The 24,126-nt window shown below is 49.8% G+C and overlaps 1 protein-coding gene across 5 annotated transcripts in view; it reads right to left on the bottom strand.

Annotated features, from left to right (window-relative positions):
• Nucleotides 1–9,604: 9,604 nt before the first annotated feature.
• Nucleotides 9,605–24,126, bottom strand: part of SNX10 (sorting nexin 10) — a 65,409-nt gene continuing 50,887 nt past the window's right edge. For all 5 annotated transcript variants that reach the window (XM_051852860.2, XM_051852863.2, XM_070059684.1 and 2 more), the window contains 5 exons: nt 20,693–20,779; nt 17,559–17,659; nt 17,173–17,271; nt 10,763–10,975; nt 9,605–10,343 (listed from right to left, as the gene is read on the bottom strand). In XM_051852860.2, coding sequence (XP_051708820.1) covers nt 10,262–10,343; nt 10,763–10,975; nt 17,173–17,271; nt 17,559–17,659; nt 20,693–20,779 — 582 coding nt within the window. In that variant the 3' untranslated portion in view covers nt 9,605–10,261. The remainder of the gene's footprint in view (nt 10,344–10,762; nt 10,976–17,172; nt 17,272–17,558; nt 17,660–20,692; nt 20,780–24,126) is intronic.

The following is a 24,126-nucleotide window of genomic DNA, read 5'->3' as shown; positions in this document are numbered from 1 at the left end:
TGGCTGTCCACTGCCCTCAACTGTGACGCCTGATTCATTCTGTTTTGTATAACAGTTAGATGCTTCCACGTGCAGCTGCCCCAGGAACAAGGACTGTATGTTTCACATTCCACCCTGGGATCCACACCGATCCTCCGAATATGGAACACGCTCTACAAATCTTTCAAACATGAATGGATCCTTAAATTAGTCTGGACTAGTTCTTTTGTTAATTGTAAGTTCTGTGGAGTCTTGTTCTCCTTTTACTACACAGAGAGTGTAAGATCTCAGACACACACACACATACACGCCTTGTAACACCCTAAAAGACATAGGATTCCAACAACAAACGCAAATGAGGCATCTTCTCCACTTGCACGGATATTGATTTCTTTCCCCCAAGATCCTAATCTCAGCTCATTTTACACATGTGAGAAACAAAAGAGCAAGATTCTGTGGGGTCTTTCTGAGACGTTTCATTTTGCTGCTCCATTTTCGTCCATCAGATGTTGCATTCGCCGAAATCTAAATCCTGTACCTTTTCACAAGGTATAAGTAAGCAACTGTCATCATTTAGATTCTAGTACAGCGTAGAGATATCCTCGGTCTTTCCTTCAGTAATTTAATTTCTAAGGCTTTTTGCAATGACTCTCTCTTAAATCCTATAACCTTGGGATGGGCATTTAGCTTAGTGATTTAAGATTCCCGCAGCCCCATGGGGCCGGCACTGTGGCAGAGTAAGTTAAAGCCGCGGCCTGCAGCATTGGCATCCAATATGGGCTCCAGCTCAAACCCCAGCTGCTCCACTTCCAATCCAGCTCTCTGCTATGGCCTGAGAAAGCAGTAGAAGATGGCCCAAGTCCTTGGTCCCCTGTACCCAGGTGGAAGACCCAGAAGAAGCTCCTGGCTCATGGCTCAGCTCAGCTCTGGCCACTGTGGCCCTTTGAGGAGTGAACCAGGGGGTGAAAGACCCCTCTCTCTACCTCTGTGTGTGTGTGTGTGTGTGTGTCTACCTCTCTCTGTAACTCTTTCAAATAAACAAAATACATCTTTTTTTTAAAGACAAGATTTCTGCAGCCCCTATTAGAACTCCTGGGTTCTGACTCCGGACTCCAGCCTCTTGCTAATGCATATCCTGGGAAGCTGTGGCGATTGCTCAAGAGGTTGGGTTCCTGTCACCCTCATGGGAGACATGCTCAGCCCCCCTCATTAGGAACATGAGAGAAAGTTCTTGCTCTCTCTCTCTCTCTCTCTCTCCCTCTCAACTAACATCAATAATAAATTCTATCTTAAAATGCTATGCTCTTGGGGCAGCATTGCAGTGTAGCAGATAAACCACCCCCCCCCCCATGCAATGCTGGCATCCCGTGTGGTACAGTTGGTGTCTTGGCTGCTCCACTTCCAATCCAGCTCCCTGCTGATGGCCTGGGAAAAAAAGCGGAAGGTGGACCAAGTATTTGGGTCCTGGCCAACCATGTGGGAGACCTGGATGAAGCTCGTGGCTCCTGGCTTCAGCCTGGTCCAGGGCTGGCTGTTGTGACCATCTGAGGAGTGAATGAGCAAATGGAAGATCTCTCTCTCTCTCTCTCTCTCTCTCTCTGTAACTCTTTCAAAATAAAGAAATAAATCTTTTAAAAAATATAATAAAATGCTCTTGAGTGTGGCATCCTCTGCTTCCTGGACACACAGCTGCCCAGCTTGAGACATTTTCCAGGCTTGCGTGTGGCTGGATGTGGCCATGTGACTCAGCTCTTATCACGCGATGCAGGGATGTGCACAACTTCCAGATCATCTTCTTAAAGCTATCTGGGATTTGATTTCACATCATATAGCACAGGGAGGGGACGAACGATGAAAGTTCAACCATATGAAGATAAATGTTCAAGCCAAGTGACGGGGCCCGGCGCCGTGGCTCACTTGGCTAATCCTCCGCCTGTGGCGCCGGCATCCCATATGGGCGCCGGGTTCTAGTCCTGGTTGCTCCTCTTCCAGGCCAGCTCTCTGCTGTGGCCCGGGAGTGCAGTGGAGGATGGCCCAAGTGCTTGGGCCCTGTACCCGCATGGGAGACCAGGAGAAGCACCTGGCTCCTCGCTTCGGATTGGCACAGCGCCGACCGCAGTGGCCATTTGTGGGGTGAGCCAACGGAAGGAAGACCTTTCTCTCTGTCTCTCTCATTGTCTGTAACTTTACCTGTCAAATAAATTTAAAAAAATCTTTAAAAAAACTTAAAAAAGATAAAAAATAAAAGAAAAGCCAAGTGACAGCCGTATGGCGATGGATGACACCACGTTAGCCCTACATTTGTGCGTGTTTGAAAAGTCTTACTGAGAAAGCAATTAAAAGATGCTTGTCACACTGGTGTTCTTTTCTCTCCTTACTGGCTGCAAAGGGAGCTGCCTGGGCCAGTGCAGCTCACAGGCGGTGGAGCTACTCCCCCAGCCTGGGGCCCTGAATGAACTCCTGGAGCTGGGCTTGCCCATCTCCCTTGGGGGATTACCTGAACTCCCACTGACTCCGCACTCATAGGGACCCCCACAATTTGGAGTTCTTCTGTTATCCAGGCAACCCTAGCCCCTTACAAACGTCTATTGTATTTCAAAACAGTTCCCATTACTCAAGATAGACTTTCAAAAGGTTCATGAGAAATACATACATGCATACTACGCAACTCTCTATGGATTGCAGTTTCTTACACCAAAATAAAATTCTCCTTCTACGGCTCATGAACTTTTCGAAGTATGCGCATATGTCTGAAACACGATTGACCAAGACCACTTCCAGCCCCTCTCCTTTTTAAAGTAACGCTAACATCCCTCCAGGTGAGTGTCTAGGAAGCAGCTCTAGGGCATTCTGCACCCAGACCTCTTCTCTACTGATGAGGAACCTGAGGCCTGCAGAGGCTGGGAGCTGCCTTGGTTACACACCTGCAGCAGAGCCAGAGTGGGAGCGGCCAGACTTCCTTGCAGACCAACACTTTGTGGCAAAGCACCCTTCAGTACCTCCGGCCGTTCCCTACCTCTGACACTGAAACAGCACAGCATCCCAGGAGTGATAACCTTGTAGCTGTCAGCTTACAAATCACCCTTTTTAAAAAACACAAAGAAAACCCTAGGTGAGAGCTGAGATCGTGTATACAAACTTGAAGTGTGCTTATATACACTGTTAATCGTCCTTGTCAAGGTTTATAATGGTTCTCCAAGTCTTGCTGCTATCAACTGTTTATCTTCATTGCCATCCCACTGAAGTGATAATGCCAGTACAACCACAAGCCCTCTTTTTCCTCTGTGAAGGATAGCAATATATTGGTGCAAATTTCTAGTGTTTATCTTTATGCATTCATGTAAAGGGAACCAAAGCTAAATAAATCACTCATTAGCAAGATAATCACAAACAAATCTTGGTACCTAGTGCTTCAATGATAAATCTCATCATTAATTAAAAAAATTCTTTGGAATCAACACAGCAAAAAGAGGGGCAAGGGGAGAGGTGATAGAATTTTTTTGTGTGTGTTTGCAAAGATTTATAGCAGCATTTGTTATATTCAAATGCGAGTTATATTTGACTGGAAAATTTTGAAGGAGATAGAGAAATTAAAAACAGAATTCAAGGAGCAGGTGATGTGGCACGGTGGGTTAAGCTCCCCCTATCCTTGGGACATGTGTCTTCCATGAGTGCCTGGGATTGAGTCCTGCCTCCGCGGCCCACCCAGCTTCCAGTTAGTGCACCTGGGAAGGAGCAGGTGATAGCCCCCAAGTATTTGGGTTCTCAGCTGGTGGGAGACCTGGGAGGAGTTCCCGGCTCCTGGGTTCAGCCTGGCCCAAACTTGGCAGTTGTGGGTAAATCAGGGAGTAAATCAATGGATGGAAGACCCCCCACCTCCATGACACGCTGCCTTTCAAATAAAATTTTAGAAAGAAATCTCAAGAGCAGTGAGTTCCCCACTTTGCAGAGTATTTGTGAATTAATGACGTATTAGGCACGGACAGCTGCACCTTCTGTGTGCTCAGTACCTGTGCTCCCCAGCATTCACTGCCCAAGGCTGTTCATCAGTAGGGGAGGCAGCAGTACCAGCCAGTGTTTTAAACAAGCAACTCTGCTTATCTTCCTCCTTAGAGCCTGAGGGCAGTTGCTGTATTAACCTTATCATTGTGGAAAGAGACAAAACAAAAAACAAACAAACAAAAAAAAACATCATTTCATCTCTGAAATTTCATCTTTTTCTCAAATGAGCAGTTTTCTGATCGTCAAGAAGGGGAGTGGAAGTTAGATTTTTACTGGGCTTTCTTTAAGAGTTCAAAGAAGAAACCAGGTATTCGCAGTGCATTAACCATCACACAACGGGAAGAGGACACAGACTGTGGACTAAACGCTCACGGTGTGAGTCCTGGGTTTTACCCGCATCCACTAAGCAGCTGTGACCAGACAGGAAGCAGCTCCTGAGCAAGCCAAGCTGTCCTCCAGGTCTCTGTGTTCCCTTAGCGATGTCAGATCCCACTGACCCCTCTGTTTGCCTCCTCCGCCAGCTTCTGGGTGCACAGAGCAGCAACTCCAAGGCTCCGTCTCTGAGTCCTCTTTTTAACTTGGACAACAATGCCAAACCTGACCCTGGGGCCCTTCCTCCTGCTCCTCTCTCCAGCTGCTCAGGAATCACCAAACTTTATGATTGAAATGAATGTTTTTATTCAGCTGCAAACGCTGGAGCTCAACCCGGGTAGCAGTGGCAGGGTGAGCACAGCCCTCCGGCGCGCTCAACCAGGTAATACGCCTTCTCCCCTTTTTTTTTCATTATCCCTTTAATGCAGAGCAGGGCTACTGATTACAAAAAGGCAGCTTGACTTCGGCAATAGGTCTTCTTCACTAATCCTCACTGTCATGGAAATTCCAGCTGCTACAAGAATAAGAGGCTCAATCCATATTTGCCAGCTCTAATATGAAATCTGTCAGGGCCCAAATTAATGAGTTCCAAATTCCTTACATCACGATAACAGGTTAAGACTGGTCAATTAATTACATAAATCCTTCCCGATCCATTGTGCGCGTGCAGCCCAGATCGTGTCTTACATTACTCCACGACACAAGGCCTTTTGGCTCCTGTTGTCCCGCAGAAAAGCCCCATTTACGGGGAGTCCGCCTGCCGCAGCACAATGTGAAATGTCACACGTTAAATTGGCACTTTTCTGTAATTGCTTTTGTTAAAAAAAATTAAATTAAAGCACAGGCTCCCGGCACAGGGCTATGCTGAGGGCTGGGGTCGGGCCGCCTGGATGCCAGGGCGGGGGGTACCTGAGCTCCATCTCTGATCACGTCCCACGGCCCCGCAGTGCCTGGGCCCTGCAGGGAGCGGAACCCAACAGCTGTCCACTTGTGAACAACCATGTTCCCTCCTGAGATCCGTGGCAGCAGGGATACACACCCAGGGGGGTGCTTTTCTTTTTAAAGGGCTTAAAATAGGCTTCCCTACACAGCCAGGGGCCCTGGTCGGCCCGCCAAAGTCCTAGATATAAAACACGGCCGGCCTAAGCGCCTTCGTGGGAGTGAGCGTTATCCCCGGCGCGGGCCGCATCCCCGTGCGGTCGGGGCCCTTCCTGACGGCTTTGCTATTTGCATTTGTGACTGGTGCACCCGACTGGGGCCGAACTGGGTCCCCAAATCTTCCGACCCAAGCCTCTTCCTCTCGAAGCGTGGAGATGCATTGGGATCCCGGCTGGCTGAGCGTGCCTCGCACTGTCGTCTGTGGTTTCCGACCGCAGCCTTTTCTCTGCGGGCTTCCACGCCGCGGCTTCTCCGGTACCTAAAGCAGCCAGCGCCAGCCGTGCTTCCTGCATCTCCTTACTGAGGGCTGCGGGCTCGGCGACCCCACGAGCGGGCAGACCGCGCCCCCGGGCGCAGGCAGCCGGTTCTCGCGCCCCGGGACCTGATGCCGCAACATCACGCAGGACCGCGCCGGCCCGGCGGCGCCCCCCTCCGTCAGCCAGCGGCCACAGCTCGGCTTCTGCGCCCGCAGACTGACAGGGTGGGGCACTCGCGCACACAAGGATCTGGACCCCCAGCCTCACGGGATGCGCCTCCCCACGCCCGCGCGCACACCCCGACCCAGGGCGCATCCGGCGCGGACGTCGCCTCCCCCTCCAGGCGCCCCTGCTAGGCAAGGGATAAGACCCCCGCGGGGCCGGGAGGGAATGGGGTGAGCCAACAGCGCGCGGGGCGTGGGCAGAGGAACACCGGCCGCCGGGCAGCGGCCCCAGGCGTCCGCGGGGACCGTGCAGGCCTCGGCCCCACCCGGCCTCCGTCCGGCCGCAGCGCCGCGCGGGCATCTGCAGAACAAAGCGCGGGGTCCGGGCTCGGCCTGGGGACAGCGCCACCGCGGGACCGAGTCGGGCGACCGCCACGCAGTCCTGGCGCAGCGAGGCCCCCTGCTCCACGCGCGCGCTCCCAAGCCGGGCGCGCACACCAAGCCCCACCACCCGAGGCCCCTGTGCGTGATCATTATTTTATTATTCTTTTTCCCGAGCAGCCGGAGTTGTCGCCGTGCCGCCGGCCGGGCGCTGCGGGGCGCCGCGAGTCGCCGTCTTTTTGTGCGGGTCGCTCCTGCTCGGCGCCCGCCGCCCCCTCCCCCGGGTTCTTTTTTTTTTTTTTCCCTTTCCCTTTCCGAAGCGCTGTTGCTATGGGTTACCAGGCGGTTGCCATGGGTTACCGGACCGAGGCCGCCGGCTCGCTACCTGCCACCCAGTCGCCGCCGCCGCCGCCGCCGCGGGCGGGAGGGGCGGGCGTGCGCGTGTGCGGGACGCGGCGCGGGGGAGAGCGCGCGAGCCGCGGAGGCGCCGCAGCCAACAGGCGGCCGAGGGGGCCGCCGCCGCCGGCGGGGTGGGGGGCGAGGCTCTACAGAAGGCCGAGGTAAGCGATGAGCCGAAACAGAGCCGCGCGCGGAGCCCCTCGGCGGCCGGACGTGCGGGGCCGGGGTCCGCTGGCGTCGGCGCTCCCGCGCGGCGGCGAAGGGGGCTCTCTCTGCGCGCTAGCCAGGGCCGGAGCCGCAGCCGCGCAGTCTGTGACCAGCGTTTACATTCCGCAGAAGGCTGTCTCGTGGTTCATATTTGCTCTTGTTAGAAGCCTTTGGAATTTTGCAGAGAGAGGATCATTAAGTCCCAGAGTTGGCGCAGCTAGAGTAAATTAGTGTCCCCTGCGCTGCTGCGAACAGCGATCCGGAAGTGTCCAGCACGAGGGACTGACTGGGTCCTGGCTGACTTAAAGGGACAGCGGTGACGCGTTTGCACCGTGCGTGTGGCAGGGGGAGCCCAGTGCTTTGCAAGTGTAGCAAATGCTGAAGACACTGGTGCTTGTCCACAGCCTCCTAAAATTCCGAACGCCACGTAGAAACGTGTGCATTTCTAATGATTTTGATCTGCAAAGACAAGTGGTGTCCATGCTCTGAATGCCGGGTCGTGCAGCTTGGTCCAGGCAGCATTCTGTATGTGAACGTGTTTTCTGACCCACTCCAGACAAAAAGCACAGACTGGGATTGGAGTTGGTTGCTTCGTGTCGTGCAGAGATGCTGCACTGCGCTCCCGGGGCACCCGCTGGCGGGGGAACTGGTCCGAGCCAGACTGTTTAGGACAGAACACGCTGTTGGTACTTTTGTCTTAAACTTTGGCAATGGGGGCCTCCATTGCAGTCTCACTCCGTACAGATACATTCCTAAGGCACCGGAAACCCGTAAGAGGAGCTCAAAGCCATATCCAATGTATTGTTGGCCATAACAGTACCTGCGGTTGGTTATGCTAAATGGCTTTGTTCAAATTCTTACGAGTTACACAAAAGAAATTTTATTTTACGTCACTGCGTATCACTTTTCTGGGATTGTTCAATAAAATGTGAACTAGGCTCTGGCATGATACTCCGTGTCTTCAGAGACGATCACCACTTAATCTGCCCTAGTAAAGTTTAAAACCTGAAATTTTATCTAGAATAAATCCCTTTGTTGCAAAGGAGACTTTAAAAGGAGCCTCAAGTAACAGGTTGCTGACTTTCACTGTTGACAACTTTGAGTCCTAGAGAAATCTGGTTGTAAACAAAGCACACAGGCTGGCTTTGACCTCTGCTCTCTCGGGATGAGCCTGAGAGATTTGGGTTTGCTGTAAGAAAGCACCGGGGATTACCATTTTTCAAATTTGTGTCACCTTAAAAGTAAACATCTATTGTTTATGTTTATGTCTAAACACCTGTATGTTTAAATAAACATCTGTTGTTTTCGTGTCATTACATTGTTTTCTTTTCCTAAAGAAAGCTTTATGTAAAAAAAAAAAAAAAAAAAAAAAAAGCCAGAAAAAAATAAGAGACAAAGCCAGAAAACCACTGGGAGCTGAAGTTCTAAATATCCCAGCCGCAGGAAACTGGCTTTAAAAGCGGCCAAGGCTTAGGCATCAAGACAGCTGGACTGAGGCTGAAGGCCTCATGTGGGTGCCGTGTGGCGAACAGCACCCGAGTTGAACCAAAGTTCTTCACGGAAGGTGACCGGTAACCCAGAAACACACTGCCAACTTAGGTCTAAGTTACAAGAAATGCATTTTCTTGCATAAAATAAGTCATCCAGCCACATCGGTTTGTTTGTGATTTGTTGTTGCTGTTGTTTTGTGTGTAAACAGTAATCTTGTGACGTTTGCATACCCATCAATTACTAGGCATCACTTAGTATTAATTTCGATGGCCACATTACAGTATCTGATGATACTGAAAGGGCGGCCCAGTGCACGATTTTCAAAACTGCTGTGAAGCAGAGACGGTAGGAATGCAAACACGCACTGTGGAGGGCCGGGACTGCTCTCAGAGCCCCCCACCACCATCACCTCCTGCTACGCACGAGCAAGACAAGAAACTGCAAAATCTTTTTTTCTGTGTTAAAATAATGAGCCTTGGATCGTAAAATAGCACATTGAACCAAAACAGTAGCAAAAAGTTTAATGCCTTCCATCAAACAAAAAAAAAAAAAAGAAAAATTAAAGATGTCATTCTAAACTTACATTTTTTCTGTTGTATTTCTATTGGTTTTTCAAAAAATGCATTTCGAAGACTTTAATAATGCAATGGCTTTTAAACTCCAGGTTAAATAAAACAGCTGTTTTCTGTAGCAGCCTCTGCTACCCTCCAATTAGGCTGGAGAACACTTGATTAAAGCCTGTCACCCCAGTTTTGTGAAAATTCCTTCTTGCGAGCTTCCCAGAGGATTTTATACCATGGAACAAGGAAGGAACTTCAGGAATTATCCCAGAAGATGCTGCCTCATCTAAAATTTGAAGTTCAAGGTAGTTTATCTAAGACACCTTAGCTTTGGACTACTAAAAAAAAAAAAAGGAAAAAAGGACATTTTTGTTAAAATTATATCAGTCTTCAGGTACATGCTTAAAAAGAAGGGGGTTTTTAAAAATGAATACTTTTGAAATTAACACGTTGGTATTCTTTTAGATTACTTATTGGTGAAATTTATTAATTTTATAAGATCCTTCCGATTTTAAGTAGTAAGTAACCACTACTGATACTAAAAGTTATCTAGTGATAAGAAATTGCACATTTAGTCAGAAAATTAGTCATTAACCTGTAATCCTAATTACACAATGACCATAAAAACAAGTGATTTGTTTCAGACGCCATTTATTTAAGCTGATTGGGGACAATGAGAATGGACTTCTGAAAGTGTAGCCTGCACAGGGAAGAACAATTACTAGCACTGTTTCTGGTTGTTGTTCTACCATGTAAACATTATTGTAATATGTCTCTATTCATATGATACATTTTCCATCTAAGAGGGAAACAGGGTACTGGAAGGGTTAAATACTCGTGAATATTTCTCTCAAACGCCCACAAGCAAAGTGCTGAGCTGGGTGAGGGGGCCTCCCCATGGGCACAGCCTGCGTCTCTGGGGCCCTGGGGTCCTCGCAGCCGCTGGTCACCGTGGTGACATCAGCCCTGCCCCGCGGCTGTAGGAAGCAGCCCCTGTCTCTGCTTTACCCGTGTTAAAATTCAGTGAAACCCACTGGGTTGTTTCAAACACAGAACTCATTGCGTTTCTGGACAGCATCCTGTTTACCAGGTGAGGTTTGGCCGGAAAGGATAATTCGACATTCACAGGCTTGTAGCTTGACACAGAAAGCTTGGCTGGAATGAGACAACATAAAAACGCGTACCGCTAAGACACAGCCCGGCCACCTAGGGTCGCGACGGTGAGCTTTGGGTAAGAGCGGACTCAGCACGCCGCCTCCTCTGTCCCTCAGACAGGAGCGTGGCCGTCTGCTCAGGACCCCTGGGGATCTGGACTGATTTTACATCCGTGTGAGCTGCTGTCATCACTGCTGTGTCCCAGCCCAGAGGATGAACTGGAAGAGAAGAGAGGGGGGAAAAAATAATAAAAAGAGGAAATTGGTTTCACAACACAGTCAAAGCCTGAGTAACAGAGGAGAACTTTAATTATCTCCAGTCACAAAGAGAGACAGGAAATTTGGACTTTTAATTAGCCATTTGGAGTGCAGTTGGATATTTTTTTAGCTAGATAATTTAAACGCGAATAATTCAAGTCTGACTAAATGAAAGTCACATAATCAGAATGCAGATAATTGAATTTCGACTGCATTCATTAATTCCGCGTGGAGGTGTGTGTGAAGACTACGATGATGAGCTGTCACAGCTCAATAAAATCTCAGTCAATTAATTTTTTCATTATCTTAGGATTGCATCAACACGAGAGGGAAGTGTGCGGGCCCGAGCTGCACACGCACGCACGTGTGCGCGGCCCTACCTCTCCGAGTCGTAGTCTGCGTCGTGGTCCTTTTTCCCTTCCTCGTCCTCCTCGGGGAAGCGTCGGTTCATGAGCGCGAACTTGTGGATGGCCTCCTCCACCGAGTACTTGGTCTGCCCGGACACGCAGGCGTCGATGTCGGCGGCGGCCAGGTGGCTCTGCAGGAAGAGGTGCAGGCTGCTGTCGGACAGCAGCAGCGCGTTCTGCAGGACTCTGTGCGCGAGAGAAACGAGGACAGGGAGTTGGGGTGGGGGCGCGGGCCTCGAGACCCCCACCACCCCCGCCACTGCCCAGGAAAGGGGACGGAGGCCCCTGCTAGCTTTGGAACCGCAGGTGAGTGCGTGATGCCCTGACGCTGAGTTAGGAACACCTGGGAGAACTTCAAGGCCATCGCTTCCATGTAACCATCTGTTATGACCGTGTGCATTCATTATGGAAATATTTTGCTTAGGTACTCACAGAAATTTATTCTACTTAAAAAAAAAAAAAAAAACCTTAAACTTCTGCCAACAGCATGCCAGTTCGGTGATCTTTATTGTATGGCCTGTCACGAAACAGCACAGCTTCCAGCTGATTTTAAAAATCATATAAAAAAGCCGACACATTTCTCAGCACGTCTTACATCTCAGGACGGTGACAAGTGTGCAGACCTGCACCGGTTCATGTTCCCAAGAGCTCATTTTGAGAGGTCTTAACTTTTTTTTTTTTTTTGAATACCTAAAGTTGGCTGGAAATTCTCTGAAACCTTTAGTAAGACACTGAATCTCTGTGTTGTCACAAATGGCAACCAAATCAAACTAATCCCAGCCCGTTCGAGCACAGATCCTTAAAACCTCACTCAGTAGGAAGTCCATACTGGTCTTCCCACGTTCAGGATCAAGGTTTACAAACTTGATTCCTGGGGCCGCCACCTGCAGTGCTGACATCTCATATGGGTGCCGGTTTGAGTCCTGGCTGCTCCACTTCCGATCCAGCTCTCTGCTATGGCCTGGGAAATCAGTAGAAGATGGCCTAAGTCCTTGGACCCCTGCACCCACGTGGGAGACCTGGAAGAAGCGCCTGGCTCCTGGTTTCAGCTCCGGCCATTGCGGCCAATTGGGGAGGGAACCAGCGGATGGAAGACCTCTCTCGCTCTCGCTCTCTCTTTCTCAGCCTCTCCTTCTATCTCTGTGCAACTCTTTCAAATAAATAAATAAATCTTAAAAAAAAAAAAAAAAACAACTTGATTCCAACAAGAGCAGCACAGGCACTTGGAGGACTCAGCCCCACCTGTGGGCTGAAATGCCCGTGGCCGGTGCCTGGGTTTCTTCTCACACATAGGGAATCCAGTCAGCACCCCCGTGTTTAAATAAAAACCATCGGCCCATCAGTCTGTGCTAACGCTCCAGTAGTGATGTGACCCAGACACGAAGACAGTGCCGTGGGGGCAACACCACAGCACCACGACTCTGTGTTACCCCGCGTGGCATTTTTATGCCCCCACGGGAGAGCTCTGAAAATCAGGTCAGGTACTTCAGCTCAATGAGCCTCACCTTCTATTCTGCATATTTAAATAAGCGAGTGGAAAAGTGCGTCTCTGCTGGCCACTCAGACCAAGCTAGTCCAACTCCAAGGTCATGAGGAGACCAAGCCCTTTTCTCTAAGACAAAACAGAATTACTCCCTCAAGGAGGCAGAGGTCTAAAAATGCCCGGTACCAAAGCCCGAGGCCTGCCCGCGCGGCCCGAGAGGGGACGGCTCAAACCTCCGTGCTTTCTCTAAGGCAAGGGCCTGGCAAAGCGGCTGACACATGGCCCCGTCCCCTGCCTTCTCCAGAGATGACCCAGTCACGTGATAGGGATGCGGCCAGGGGTGAATCCCTCGTACCACTCCTACCATTGTTCTAAACACTTCGGATTAACCCCAGAGTTATGGCAGTGGCCCAGTTCACAGAGCCCGGAGCTGGGGCTCCTGTGCAGCCCTCAGGGGGCTTCAGGACCCTCCCTGCTTTGTTCCTGTTGCAGACGTGTCTTATTTTCTTTATAAAATAATGGGTAATCTTTACAATTGATTTTAGATGGTTTGAGGCATTGCACCACAAAAGTAATGAGCACTAATGCCAATGATATTGGACACAAATTCATTTTAGCTTTATTTCATGTCTAAAGCAATTCTGCGAAGCCTTGAACGGCTCGCGTGCGGTTATTAACTTGCTGGTAACCTAACACACGGGCACAGCGAACACGAGTGATCGGCGTCCGGGCTGAGCGGGACCTCAAGGCGACTGTCCTTTTTCTCCAGCTATAATTCAATTTCCAATTTTACTGTACATTAGACTCATTATTTCCCGGTGCGATCTCTTCTGCTGAACACTGCCATCTGCAGGACACAGAGGTGAAGCGCGCGGGAGCCAGGCTCTCCCAGCTCCCAGCTGAGCAGAGGGGACAGGGGTGCCTGAGGCTGGCAGGCCACACCCTGGCCCAGGCTCAAGGTCAGGGGCGCTGTGTCTGCCCGCACCCTTGTCTTTCCATCTCTCTGTGTCACTGGCTCAGTTTATGCCACCATACGGCATAAACCAAAATATAAACCAAAATGATTTTTAAATGTACTATGCTATTTATTTTGCGGTCAGGTATTTCATTCTGAAACGTAAAGTACAAAGTCTTGAGCGCTCCTGGGTGCCCTGTCCATTAGAGAGCGTGCGACTGCCACCTTGGTGAGGTTAAATTTGATTTTTTTCCCTTTGTCATCTTGTGCCCCAGTTTTCCACAAATCTAATAGAACATCAGTTTCAAATTTAACATAAAAACTGCTTTGTAGACTAGTCAATAAAATGTCACTTTTAGGAGCTTCAAAAAAAAAGGTTTCCAGCCCTTTTTAAAAGGAACAAAATAGTCTCTAGAATTTTAAAGGAATTTCTGAAAAGGTATTTACAACATCAGTCACAAGTGCTTCCCTTCCCCATAACAACTTTAAACTAAACAAAGCAAAATCTTTGTGTTTTTCTCTGAATTGGACACAGCTGAAAATCTGGTTTTCCTCAACATGATTTTATTGGGTATATTATGTACTAGTTCAGTTGAGGACAATGTATGGTAGGCAGAATTAAATTATTTAATCCTAACCAAGGATGACCTTGGTCCACTGAACACATATAGTGATATATACACACATTTGTATAGTGTGTGGGAAGTTAGCAGTTGGACATACAGAAACAACATTTAACTCCACCCGTTTGTACCTTAACCATGAGAAAACTGAAATAAAACCTAGCAGTCTTCATTGAAGACATCCATGGTCTGGGCTGTGGTGCCCTCTATTGAATGCAAAGACATAAAGAGGGTGTCGGGGTTTGGGGGGGAGGGGATGTGTGTATGTGTTATGTATGTGTGGGCGGGTATATGTGTATGGGGATATAGGGCATGTGTATGGGGGTGTATGTGGGCATGTGTGGGGCATATATGCATGTGTATGTGGGGGTATAGAGTGTGGGGGTGTAGGTGTATATATGTGTGTAGGTATAGGTGTGGGTGGGTGTTATGTGAGTGGTTGAGGGGTATGTGTATGTGGGGGGGGTGTAGGGTGTGTGTGTGTGTGTGTGTGTCTACCTGTAGTGTTCCAAAGTGACTTTAATATCCCTAAAAACTTTAAGGACCACAAAGCCGCCATGTAAGAGTCTCAACTGTGGGGCGAATGTCACTGTGATATTGAGGGGCTAAATTCTGCACAGGAAAGCCGGCTTCCATGCCGATCATTGAGACTCTTTAACCAGTCAGCCGGGATTCCCTCATGCACAGTCTGAGACGGAGTTCCGTGTGCAGCCTTCTTCCTCCAGAGCTATGGGAAGGGACTTGCATTTGGTAATTATTCAGGAGAAAGAATAGAAAGGGAAGAGTACAGTTAAGACGGAAGGAAAACATGACTATATTGAAAAACCTCACTGTCATCCTGCTTACAGTCAGCGTTACAGAGTTCTAATTATAAATTCCCACCCTGTGTCGTGCCTCTACCTTTCACATGATCCTGTCTCCATAAAACAGAATATCCAACTTCTAAGACTACACTAAGTACCGGGACAAAAACAAAATGCCAAACATGTGACAAGTATTCAATCAGTGACACCTGGTCAAACAACTGGATAATTCCTCTATGAAATTCAACCTGAATGTGTACTTTGCAATTAACTATGTACTATTTCATATATGTCCTAAAAATAAAAAAAATACACACATGCACACACACGCAAAGGGACATTTTGGTTTCAGAGGGTTCAAGTGCATGCATGTAGTTCCTGTGGCTCACAACTTATATAAAAAACCAGATTTTAAAAACACATACTACTAAAAAGCTATGACAGAAGCGTGTTTCACATTTTGACAGTATGATTCCTAAAAGTTCCTCTACAGACAAGGTGCAGGCGACTGAAAGGTGGTCCTGCCCCCACAGGGAACCAGCAGAGCCCCCTGGGACAGCAGGCTGGGGTCAGGACTCAGCTCGGAGACAGGCGTTCACTTGCTACAGCGGGACGGGTCAGGCCGGGGGAGAACGCCCGGTCTGCTCTGTGATGCAGGTGTGGTGGACGGAATGTGAGTCACCTGCCGGGCGTTCTGTGCGTCTTGTCCCAATACTTAGGACGCAGCCATAGCCCCTGCTACGCACGGCGTGCTTCCTGACGAGAATGCTAGCTTCAAGAGCACAGGGATCCGGGGCTGTTCTGGGCAGTGCTGGATCGCTGCACACCGCCCAGGCCAAGCTAGCCGCCTGATGAGGTCTGCTGAATGCAGGTCTCCACAGGAACACAATACACAGAATCCAAGACCTCTCTGGCAGACAGGCAGCTCCCCGGCGGGGGTGGGCCCAGGCAGCTGCTGGAGCAAGAGGCCACCCTGCCAACGCCAGCCGCCAGCCACCTGGAGATGACAGCTCCCCCCAGCGCGGTCCCCAGAGGGAGAGGGCGGGAAACGCCCGGCCAGGTCCTGGTGCTTTCCACCTGTGCTACCCAGAGGACTCCGCCCTGGGACACAGGACTGCCCTCCACTACCCAACCTTCCGGTCTCCGCCTCATTTCCATTCCTCTGGCTCTGTGTCCCTTCCCTGACTCCCTCGGTGTGTCACCTTGGATCTCTTGGTTTGACCCCTTCAAAGAAAAGGCACTATGTCAACCTAACAGAGACGAATATTAATATTCATGTGCATCCTTAATACCTAAGCCAGACAGGAAGAGGGCAGGATGTTCTCCCAGGCTGGCTCTAAGGTCCTGTTTAGTGGACTCAAAAGATGATTTCAGGGGCCAGCGCCGTGGTGCAGTGGGCTAGCCTGCCGCCTACGACACCAGCATCCCATAGGAGCCCCAGTTTGAGTCCCAGCTGTTCCACTTCCTATCTAGCTCCCTGCTGATGCACCTGGGAAAGCAACGGGAGATGGCCCAAGTGCTAGGGCCCCTACACACCCATGTGAGAAACCGGGATGGGGTTCCAGACTCCTGGCTTTAGCCTGGCCCAGCCCAAGCCATTGAGAGAGTAAACCAGTAAATGAAAGGTCTCTCAAACTGCTTTGCAAATAAATAAATATTAAAAAAAATGATCTCAAACCTGAAGCTACTAGAACATGGATGAGAGTTCAGGAGACTGGACCCTGCCACTTCTATGTGGGTCGGTTTATTTCCTTTTCTATAAAGTGGGAAGTTAGACAAATACCCTCAGAGCTACTTCCTGTCTAGGCAGTTTAAAATAGTAATGGCCACCAGCCCGCAGACAGAACACGTCATAGGCCAGGCCCCGCTGGACGTGCCTCACGTGCACTCTCAGTGAAGCCCCTCAACAACCTTATGAGGTTACTACCCCATTTTAGAGATGGAAAAATAAAGGCAGAGGAGAAGGGAAAAGACTTGTCCATGTCCCCAGCTAGGAAGTGGCAGAGCCCAGGATTTGAGCCCAGGTAGCCACAGAGTCTGCCTGCCATGGATGGGTATTCTAGCATTCAAGAGTGGAGAAATGAAAATGTACAAGTGCTTTTAAAAACCTGATAAAATAATTTTGTTTATGAAGACCACAGTGGGGGAGGGAGGTTCACAGCAGCGTGAGGTCCGGGGGCTGCAGCTGCAGCAAGGGCTCCAACGCCACCAGGCAAACACGGCACAGCCCACTGCACCTGACGTGCACCTGCCAAGCCTCCCCCTCGTCAGTGACGACGGTGCCTAAGAAGCGCCCTTTTCTAAGAGGGCGCGTCCATTTCCTGGCAAATCAGCACTGTGGGTCTAGCTTCAGGGCCCACGTGTTTGTCATCTGACTCCACTCGCTCACTGCTTTCTGCGCAGAAGGACCTGCTCCCACACAGACACCGTGCGATGTGGGCCACGAGAGGGCGCGCTGACACAGGAAATGAGCCCGCGAGCCGCAGTGTGCGAGGGGGGGGGCTCTTCTGAGCACTTACTTTCGGAGGAAATCCTCCAGCCCTTGGCGACGCTGATCCACGTGCTGCCGATTGTTCATGTTGAAGAACAGGTTTTTAGATGGAAGTTCCGGCACTTGTCTTTAGAGAGAAAGAAGAAGAACAGAATTTTTTTTTTTTTTTTAAAGGATCGAATCAAGGTGGGCTTACAGAAAGGCAAATTTTGCGTGGGGATTCTTATCCCCCAGCTGTTGCAGGGTTATCTGATAAATGTTATCGCTATACGATAAGAACACAAGGCAGCCCGTCTTTAGAAGCTGCCAGGGTCTTTCACGGCCAATGCCCACGAAAGGTGGCGAGAAACCCAGACCCACGAGGAAGCGAGCCCAGGAAGCCCTCGGGGTCTCGGCCGGGCGGCAGCCACTTACACGAGCAGCGCGTTGCTCTGCAGCCTCTGCCTCAGCCACACGAACTCCCGGTACCTCCTGCGCACGCACGACGTCTTCATCGTGAAGCACATGCTGTTGGTCTGCGCAGAGAAACACAGGAACGGGGCCTTTCCAAAGTGCCCGGAGCCCACGCCAGGGTCCCAGTAGTCACTCCGGCCGGAATTTAAGCCACCGGAGATCTGTATACAGCTCGGCCAGCGCTCGGAATCCTGCAGCTAACTCACCCACAGCCCAGGCCTGAGTGGGGCCAGGCTGGCGAGAGCTAGCCACGTGGCCCCGGGCGTGGGGCATGACCCAGCCACGAGGGCAGCCCTAGGAACCCCCCCCCCCCAGAGTACCCAGCACCCTCCTCCCGGGAGACCAGACACTGGCAAGCATCTGTGTTTGCTGGTTTCGAGCAATGAGAATATTCTTCTATTTATTTTTGGCAAGTTCTATGTCAGGATCTCCATTACCATAAGACAAACAAATGTTGGAGCTCCTAAGATGTGTGCTATTTCAAAAACGACCTTCCTACCTCTCCATAAGCCCCACGTGGTTTCCCTGGGAACCGAGGTGATCCCGTGCTTAGTTCTTCACCTGTCCCCGAGGTGCACGGCACAGCCCCCGGTGCCCCTGAACTTCACAAAGCTCCCCAAACCCCAGGGTGTGGGGACACAGGAGCTTGTGGCCGGACAACGCCCTGAGGATGGATGTCAGGGCCCCCCAGGGTCTCACTCTCCCCAGCTCCCGGGGACAGAGCGGGCAGACTGTGCTACCGCAGAATGAGCGCCCCAGCGAGGGCTGTGGGTGGGTGTTCTCTCCACTCCCCATCACTGTGGGCGTCAACAGCTGGATGGCCCCCAGGGGCTGGGGTCCTCCTCTAACCCTCCATCAGCAACATGGGCTCCAGACAGTGGCTGTGACAGCTGGCCCCGCCCTCTGTGCACCAGGATGTTGGGGCCCAGGAGCTGCCAGCGGAGGCTAACCCGGGACGAGTGAACAGCAGCTCCTCTCTCTGCCTGCAGAGCTCCGTGGGCACGCACGGAAGTGCAGCTGGAGCTCTGGCTGGAGCCTGGCTCCCGGATCAGCCGGTACTGAGGTCACCAATGGATCCAGTTCCTCAGAACCCGCTATCCACCCAGACAGGCAGGCAGATCTCTTCGGTGTCACTGTCTTAGCACACCAGAGAAGTGCCAGCGCAACAGCGCCACTCAGTATTTGTGGAACCTGTCATGTCTGGCTTCCGGGGGCAGTTCTCGGTCCACGGCTCCCTGCGAGGGTAGCTCAGGAAGTGCATAGACCATAAATATTACCAGAAACGAGGCATGGGTGTCACACATCTCTGCAGCAAAATTAACTTCCCTTTTTTTTTATTTTTTATTTTTTTTTTAATTTTTTTGACAGGCAGAGTGGACAGTGAGATAGAGAGACAGAGAGAGAAAGGTCTTCACTTGCCGTTGGTTCACCCTCCAATGGCCGCCGCTGCAGCCGGCGCACCGCGCTGATCCGATGGCAGGAGCCAGGATCCAGGTGCTTTTCCTGGTCTCCCATGGGGTGCAGGGCCCAAGCACCTGGGCCATCCTCCACTGCACTCCCTGGCCATAGCAGAGAGCTGGCCTGGAAGAGGGGCAACCGGGACAGAATCCGGCGCCCCAACCGGGACTAGAACCCGGTGTGCCGGCGCTGCTAGGCGGAGGATTAGCCTATTGAGCCACGGCGCCGGCTTTTAACTTCCCTTTTCATTCCATTTCCCATAAACTTTCTGCAGTACCGTGGACTTAAGAAGCAGAGCGGAATCTACACTTTCATTATCTCCTGAGGGTAATTAAGTTTCATGCCTACCATAAAGTGTGTGATAAAGACTCTCCAGGTTTTTTTTTTTTTAAGAGGAAGTTAAAAGGCAACTGAAGAATTTCATTTTACTTCCAGTGCTGACTCTTACAGCCTCACATGTGTCTTCTGGTGTGAACTTGAAAGTTAAACTGAAACGAAACCTAAACACACAGTCGGTCCTGGCAGTGGCCTACACCACAGCCACCGAAACAAGCAGATCTGATTTTCCTGATTTGCTTCCTAAACTGGAGAATCTAGACAGGAAAATTTTTAAAAGTTGGGGGTGGGGGTTGGTCAAAGAAGAAAAAAGCCAGAGTGTACGGCTGGTGTCTGCGTGTCAGAAACGCCAAGCTAGCAGGCAGGTGACACGAAGGCTGCACGTGACTTCACCGGTGCTGGGCATCCACAGGTGGAGTCCGCCTGCGTCTGCGCCCCCACGAGGAATCGGGGTGAAATAAAATGAAGACAGTTGCCGTCTTCCAGATCAAGGTCAACCAACTCTTGCTGCCGTGGGGCAAATCAAGGCTGGGACCTGTCTGTGCAAAGGCAGCTTTATCCGAACGTGACTGTGCTCGTTCAGCTTTGGATCGTCCATGGCTGATTTTGACCTACGGCTGCTGAAATGAGTCGCTTGCAACAGAGACTGTGGGGGCCTCAGAGCTGAAAATACTGACTACCTGGTGGCCCTCTGCAGAAAAAGTCTGCTGATTCGTGTTCAAAACCATCACAGGTGGCCACAGGTCACACTCGCTGTGCAGGAGACTGTGACACAGCATTGTTTCCGTGTATGGTGTATGCTTTCCTAGCTGTTGACCCATGGTGTGAATTACTCTGAATCTAGACTGGGGCAAACAGAATGTGCTTATTCTCACGCCCTACTCTCTGATTCCATAGAACAGGACAAACCTTCCATCCAGAGAACTCCATCTGCATTCTCTCCGAACTTCGCACTTATCAGGCGATGTAACAGATCACAGGAATGTAACAGATCAGGAATGTAACAGATTACAGAGAGACAGCTAATGAGCTATAAACACTTTCTAGCCATGGGTGGGACAACAGGCAACAGAGGTCAAAACAGTAATAGTAACAAAGGTACAATTGGGAATTCAAGAAAGTAACATTTCAACCTCAGGAAGCACCTTACTGCTTCATTTAAGATACAGGCAGTAGTTTTAATTACTCAAATTCAGCTCTTTGAATCAGGAAAACTTTCACAAATCCCTGCGCTAGGTAATCACCAGTGCCCCACGGAGTGCAGTCCACCTGGAGGGTTTCTGTGATCGGTGGGTACTCACGTGAATGCAGATCTCATAGTCGATGTAGGAATGCCAGAAGTCCTCCTTCTGGATCCTGGGGTCGCGGACCCAGACGCTCACGAACTCCTGTAAGGGCATCACGACAAAGACAAGGGTTTCCCAACTGTGCGCCGAGAGGAGTGACCGTTTCAGAGCAGAGCTCAGAGGCGCTTCAGCCAGCGTGGCTGCAACTCCTCCAAAAACCAGAAGTAGTGACGATGAATCAGGCACCACGAGCAAGTCCAGAAAACACTGTTGCCACAAATGGAATTTTTAAAACAATGCAAAACAAAACTGAGGGTGCTTTTTGGGCAGTTTTATAGATGATCTGAGGACAAAGAAGAAACCATACTGGAAAACTGCTTTTTGCTTTTTAATTTTTAGCTATGAAAAATAGCTTCCCATTTTTCTCAAATATTAAAAGCATGGGGTGAGTGCTGTGGCACAGCCACTTCCTACTGTATCTCTGTACATTAGAGGGACAAGGCTTGTTGGTAAACTGCTTCCTAAAACTCAAATAAGGAACGTTTTGTGAAAAGTTACAATCGGAGTTGAACTGAGGTGGTGCATGCACCCAGCCTCATGAGAGTAAGCAGTAAAACGCATTAACAGAAAGATGGACACCATCTTTGACGCAATACTTTCCTAATTTTAAAGTATAAATTCCTCTTCATAAATCCTTGTGTTATAGGTAAAAGTCAGAGACATCGGAAAGAAATGTGAACAGGAATAGCTTTTATTCCTTTGTAAAAATAACGAGAATAGGAAATACAGGGTAAAACTGAAAACACAATACCTTCCAGAAAGTTCTCTTTTCTAAGTAGGTTTACTTTAAAAAAAAAAAAGATTTATTTTATTTGTTTGAAAGAAAGAGTTACAGAGAGCGGGAGACAGAGAGCGAGGTCTTCCACCTGCTGGTTCATGCCCCAATGGCCAGAGCTGAGCTGAGCTGAAGCAAGGAGCCTAGAGCTTCTTCCGGGTCTCCCACATGGATGCAGGAGCGTAAGGACTTGGACCATCTTCTGCTGCTTTTCCAGGAGCATTAGCAGGGAGCTGGATCGGAAGTAGAGCAGCCTGGACTTGAATCAGTGCCCATATGGGATACCAGTGCTGCAGGCTGGGGCTTTAGCCCGCTGTACCACCATGCAGGCCCCAGCAGGTTTACTCTTAAAATATGAAAACATGTACAGCAAAAAGATACTATGCTTGGCATAACCGATTTTTTTTTTTTTACAGGCAGAATTAGATAGTGTGAGAGAGACAGAGGATAGTTATAGACAGTGAGAGAGAGAAAGAGAGAGAAAGGTCTTCCTTCCGTTGGTTCACTCCCCTTATGGCCGGCGCTGCGCCAATCCAAAGCCAGGAGCCAGGTGCTTCTCCTGGTCTCCCCTGTGGGTGCAGGGCCCAAACACTTGGGCCATCCTCCACTGCCTTCCCGGGCCACAGCAGAGAGCTGGGCCGGAAGAGGAGCAACCGGGCCAGAATCCGGCACCCAAACTGGGACTAGAACCCGGGGTGCCGGCACCACAGGCGGAGGATTAGCCTAGTGAGCCGGGGCGCTGGCCAGCATAACCGATTTTAAAGTGTAATGTGTTCACTTGATGATCGTAAATTTGCTAATCAAATTTAATTTTAAATGGCTTAACTTTGTGCTAATACTGGGCGTCAAGTCTGAAACACAGACACCTCTTCCTGCTCTGGCCCCTGGGGGGCTCACCCAGGGCTCTGCGCAGAGAAGTGAGAAGGGCCCGGGCTTTCCAGGAAGAGCGTCTCCACCTTATTTTGCAGATCACAAAGCGAGAGTTTTCAGCACAGAGGGTTTTTCTTTTAGAAGTCCACACTCTGCAAAAATAACTTTCGCCACCTGTCAAGTTTCCAGGGGTGAGAGAGGAACCTTGTTTTCTGCGAAGAGTCAGTTGAAGATTGATGACATCATTCTAGGCAATACAACTTTATCAACTTAAAAATTAGCCTGCTGTCGAGTCACTGAATTTCGAGTCCAGCCTGTGGGTGCCTTGGGCCTTCCATTCCCCACCCCTGTAAGCCTCCCCGGGCCCTCAGGAGAGAGGCATGATGGGTGTGTCCTTCCAGACACTTCCAAAGGTCTTACTGTAAACCTCTGACTGTGTATTTTTTAAATCATTTAGGAGACAGAGACAAATTAAAAATAACAACATAGTGATGCTCCAATGGCATTGGCCACGATTCTATAAAAACATATTCTAAATTACACAAATGACTCTAAAAACAGCATTTGAAGCAAGGTATGCGTAATACCCTCTAACCAAACAGCGAGATTGGGGCAGGGAGGAAGTAGACCTTGCCCAGCGATGCAAACAGAAGCCAAGCCCAGGTTCTCTGCTTATCTGCCTCTCACCTTGGTTCCCTGGGGTTGTGGGGTGTGTGTGTGTGTGTGTGTGTGTGTAGTACTTTTCCCACACCCCCAGTTCTTAGAATGAATGAATCAACCATCAATGAAATCAATGAACAGAAACACAAATCAGTCAGCAAGGGAAGTCCAGATTAGATCACTGTCTGCCTCCCCATCTCCCTCCTTCTCCCCCACCCCCTAATCAGGCAGACACACACACACACACACACACGCGCGCACACACACATGCACAAACGCACACGTGTGCACTCAGGAGGCTGCACCCTGACTTTCAGGAGCCCTGGGTACTTTTCCGTCCATGAGCAAAAACACACTAAAAAGCTTACTCCACAAATGCACTACAGATGAACACATTAATGTTATATATCGAAACCTTTTGTTTGCCCTAAAAAAGTTAATTTTATTCTTATGATTTTTAAAAGAATTAAAACATTTTCATGGGCTCTCAAAAACCAGCGTGGCTTCTGGGCTCTGTGCGGGGTGGAGGGACTGGCACCACCAGCTCATGTGGAAGCCACGCTCCACTGCAGCTCCATTTTTCCACTGACTGGGCCCAGGTTCCTGGCTGTAGCAAAAATGGAACAAAATAAGCTATCTCCAAAGCTCAGTGCTCCCCCCCCACAGCACTAAAGGCACCTGTTCCCAAAGTGCTGGGCTCCACGGAGGAAACAACAATAAGACCAGCACACACACTTCTCAAGAGGCTACAAACTCATGGTTCAAAAAAAAAAAAAATTTCTCAACCAAAACAGTAAAACCCCTTATGTGATGTCACATAACCCAACCACTTGATACATTACTAACTGATGATGGCAATGATGACAAATAGTTCTGAAAATAAAAAACCTTGCTTTTCCTATTGCACAAAAGCTTTGAACAGAGTATCCCTTTTCCTGGAAAGAGCACTGACTTCATGGTCACAAGACTGGGGGTAAATTCTAGCCCATCCATTTCCCAGTCTATGTACTTGCTGAGCCTCAGTGTCCATATCTGGAAAATGGGAGTAATGCCTGTGCAACCCATTTCAGCTGTTTGGTAAGTG

The sequence above is a fragment of the Oryctolagus cuniculus genome, chromosome 16 (genome assembly GCF_964237555.1).
Source record: "Oryctolagus cuniculus chromosome 16, mOryCun1.1, whole genome shotgun sequence".
NCBI lineage: Eukaryota > Metazoa > Chordata > Mammalia > Lagomorpha > Leporidae > Oryctolagus > Oryctolagus cuniculus.
The sequence above is the reverse complement of the archived record's forward strand: the minus strand, read 5'-3'. Positions and strand labels throughout refer to the sequence as shown.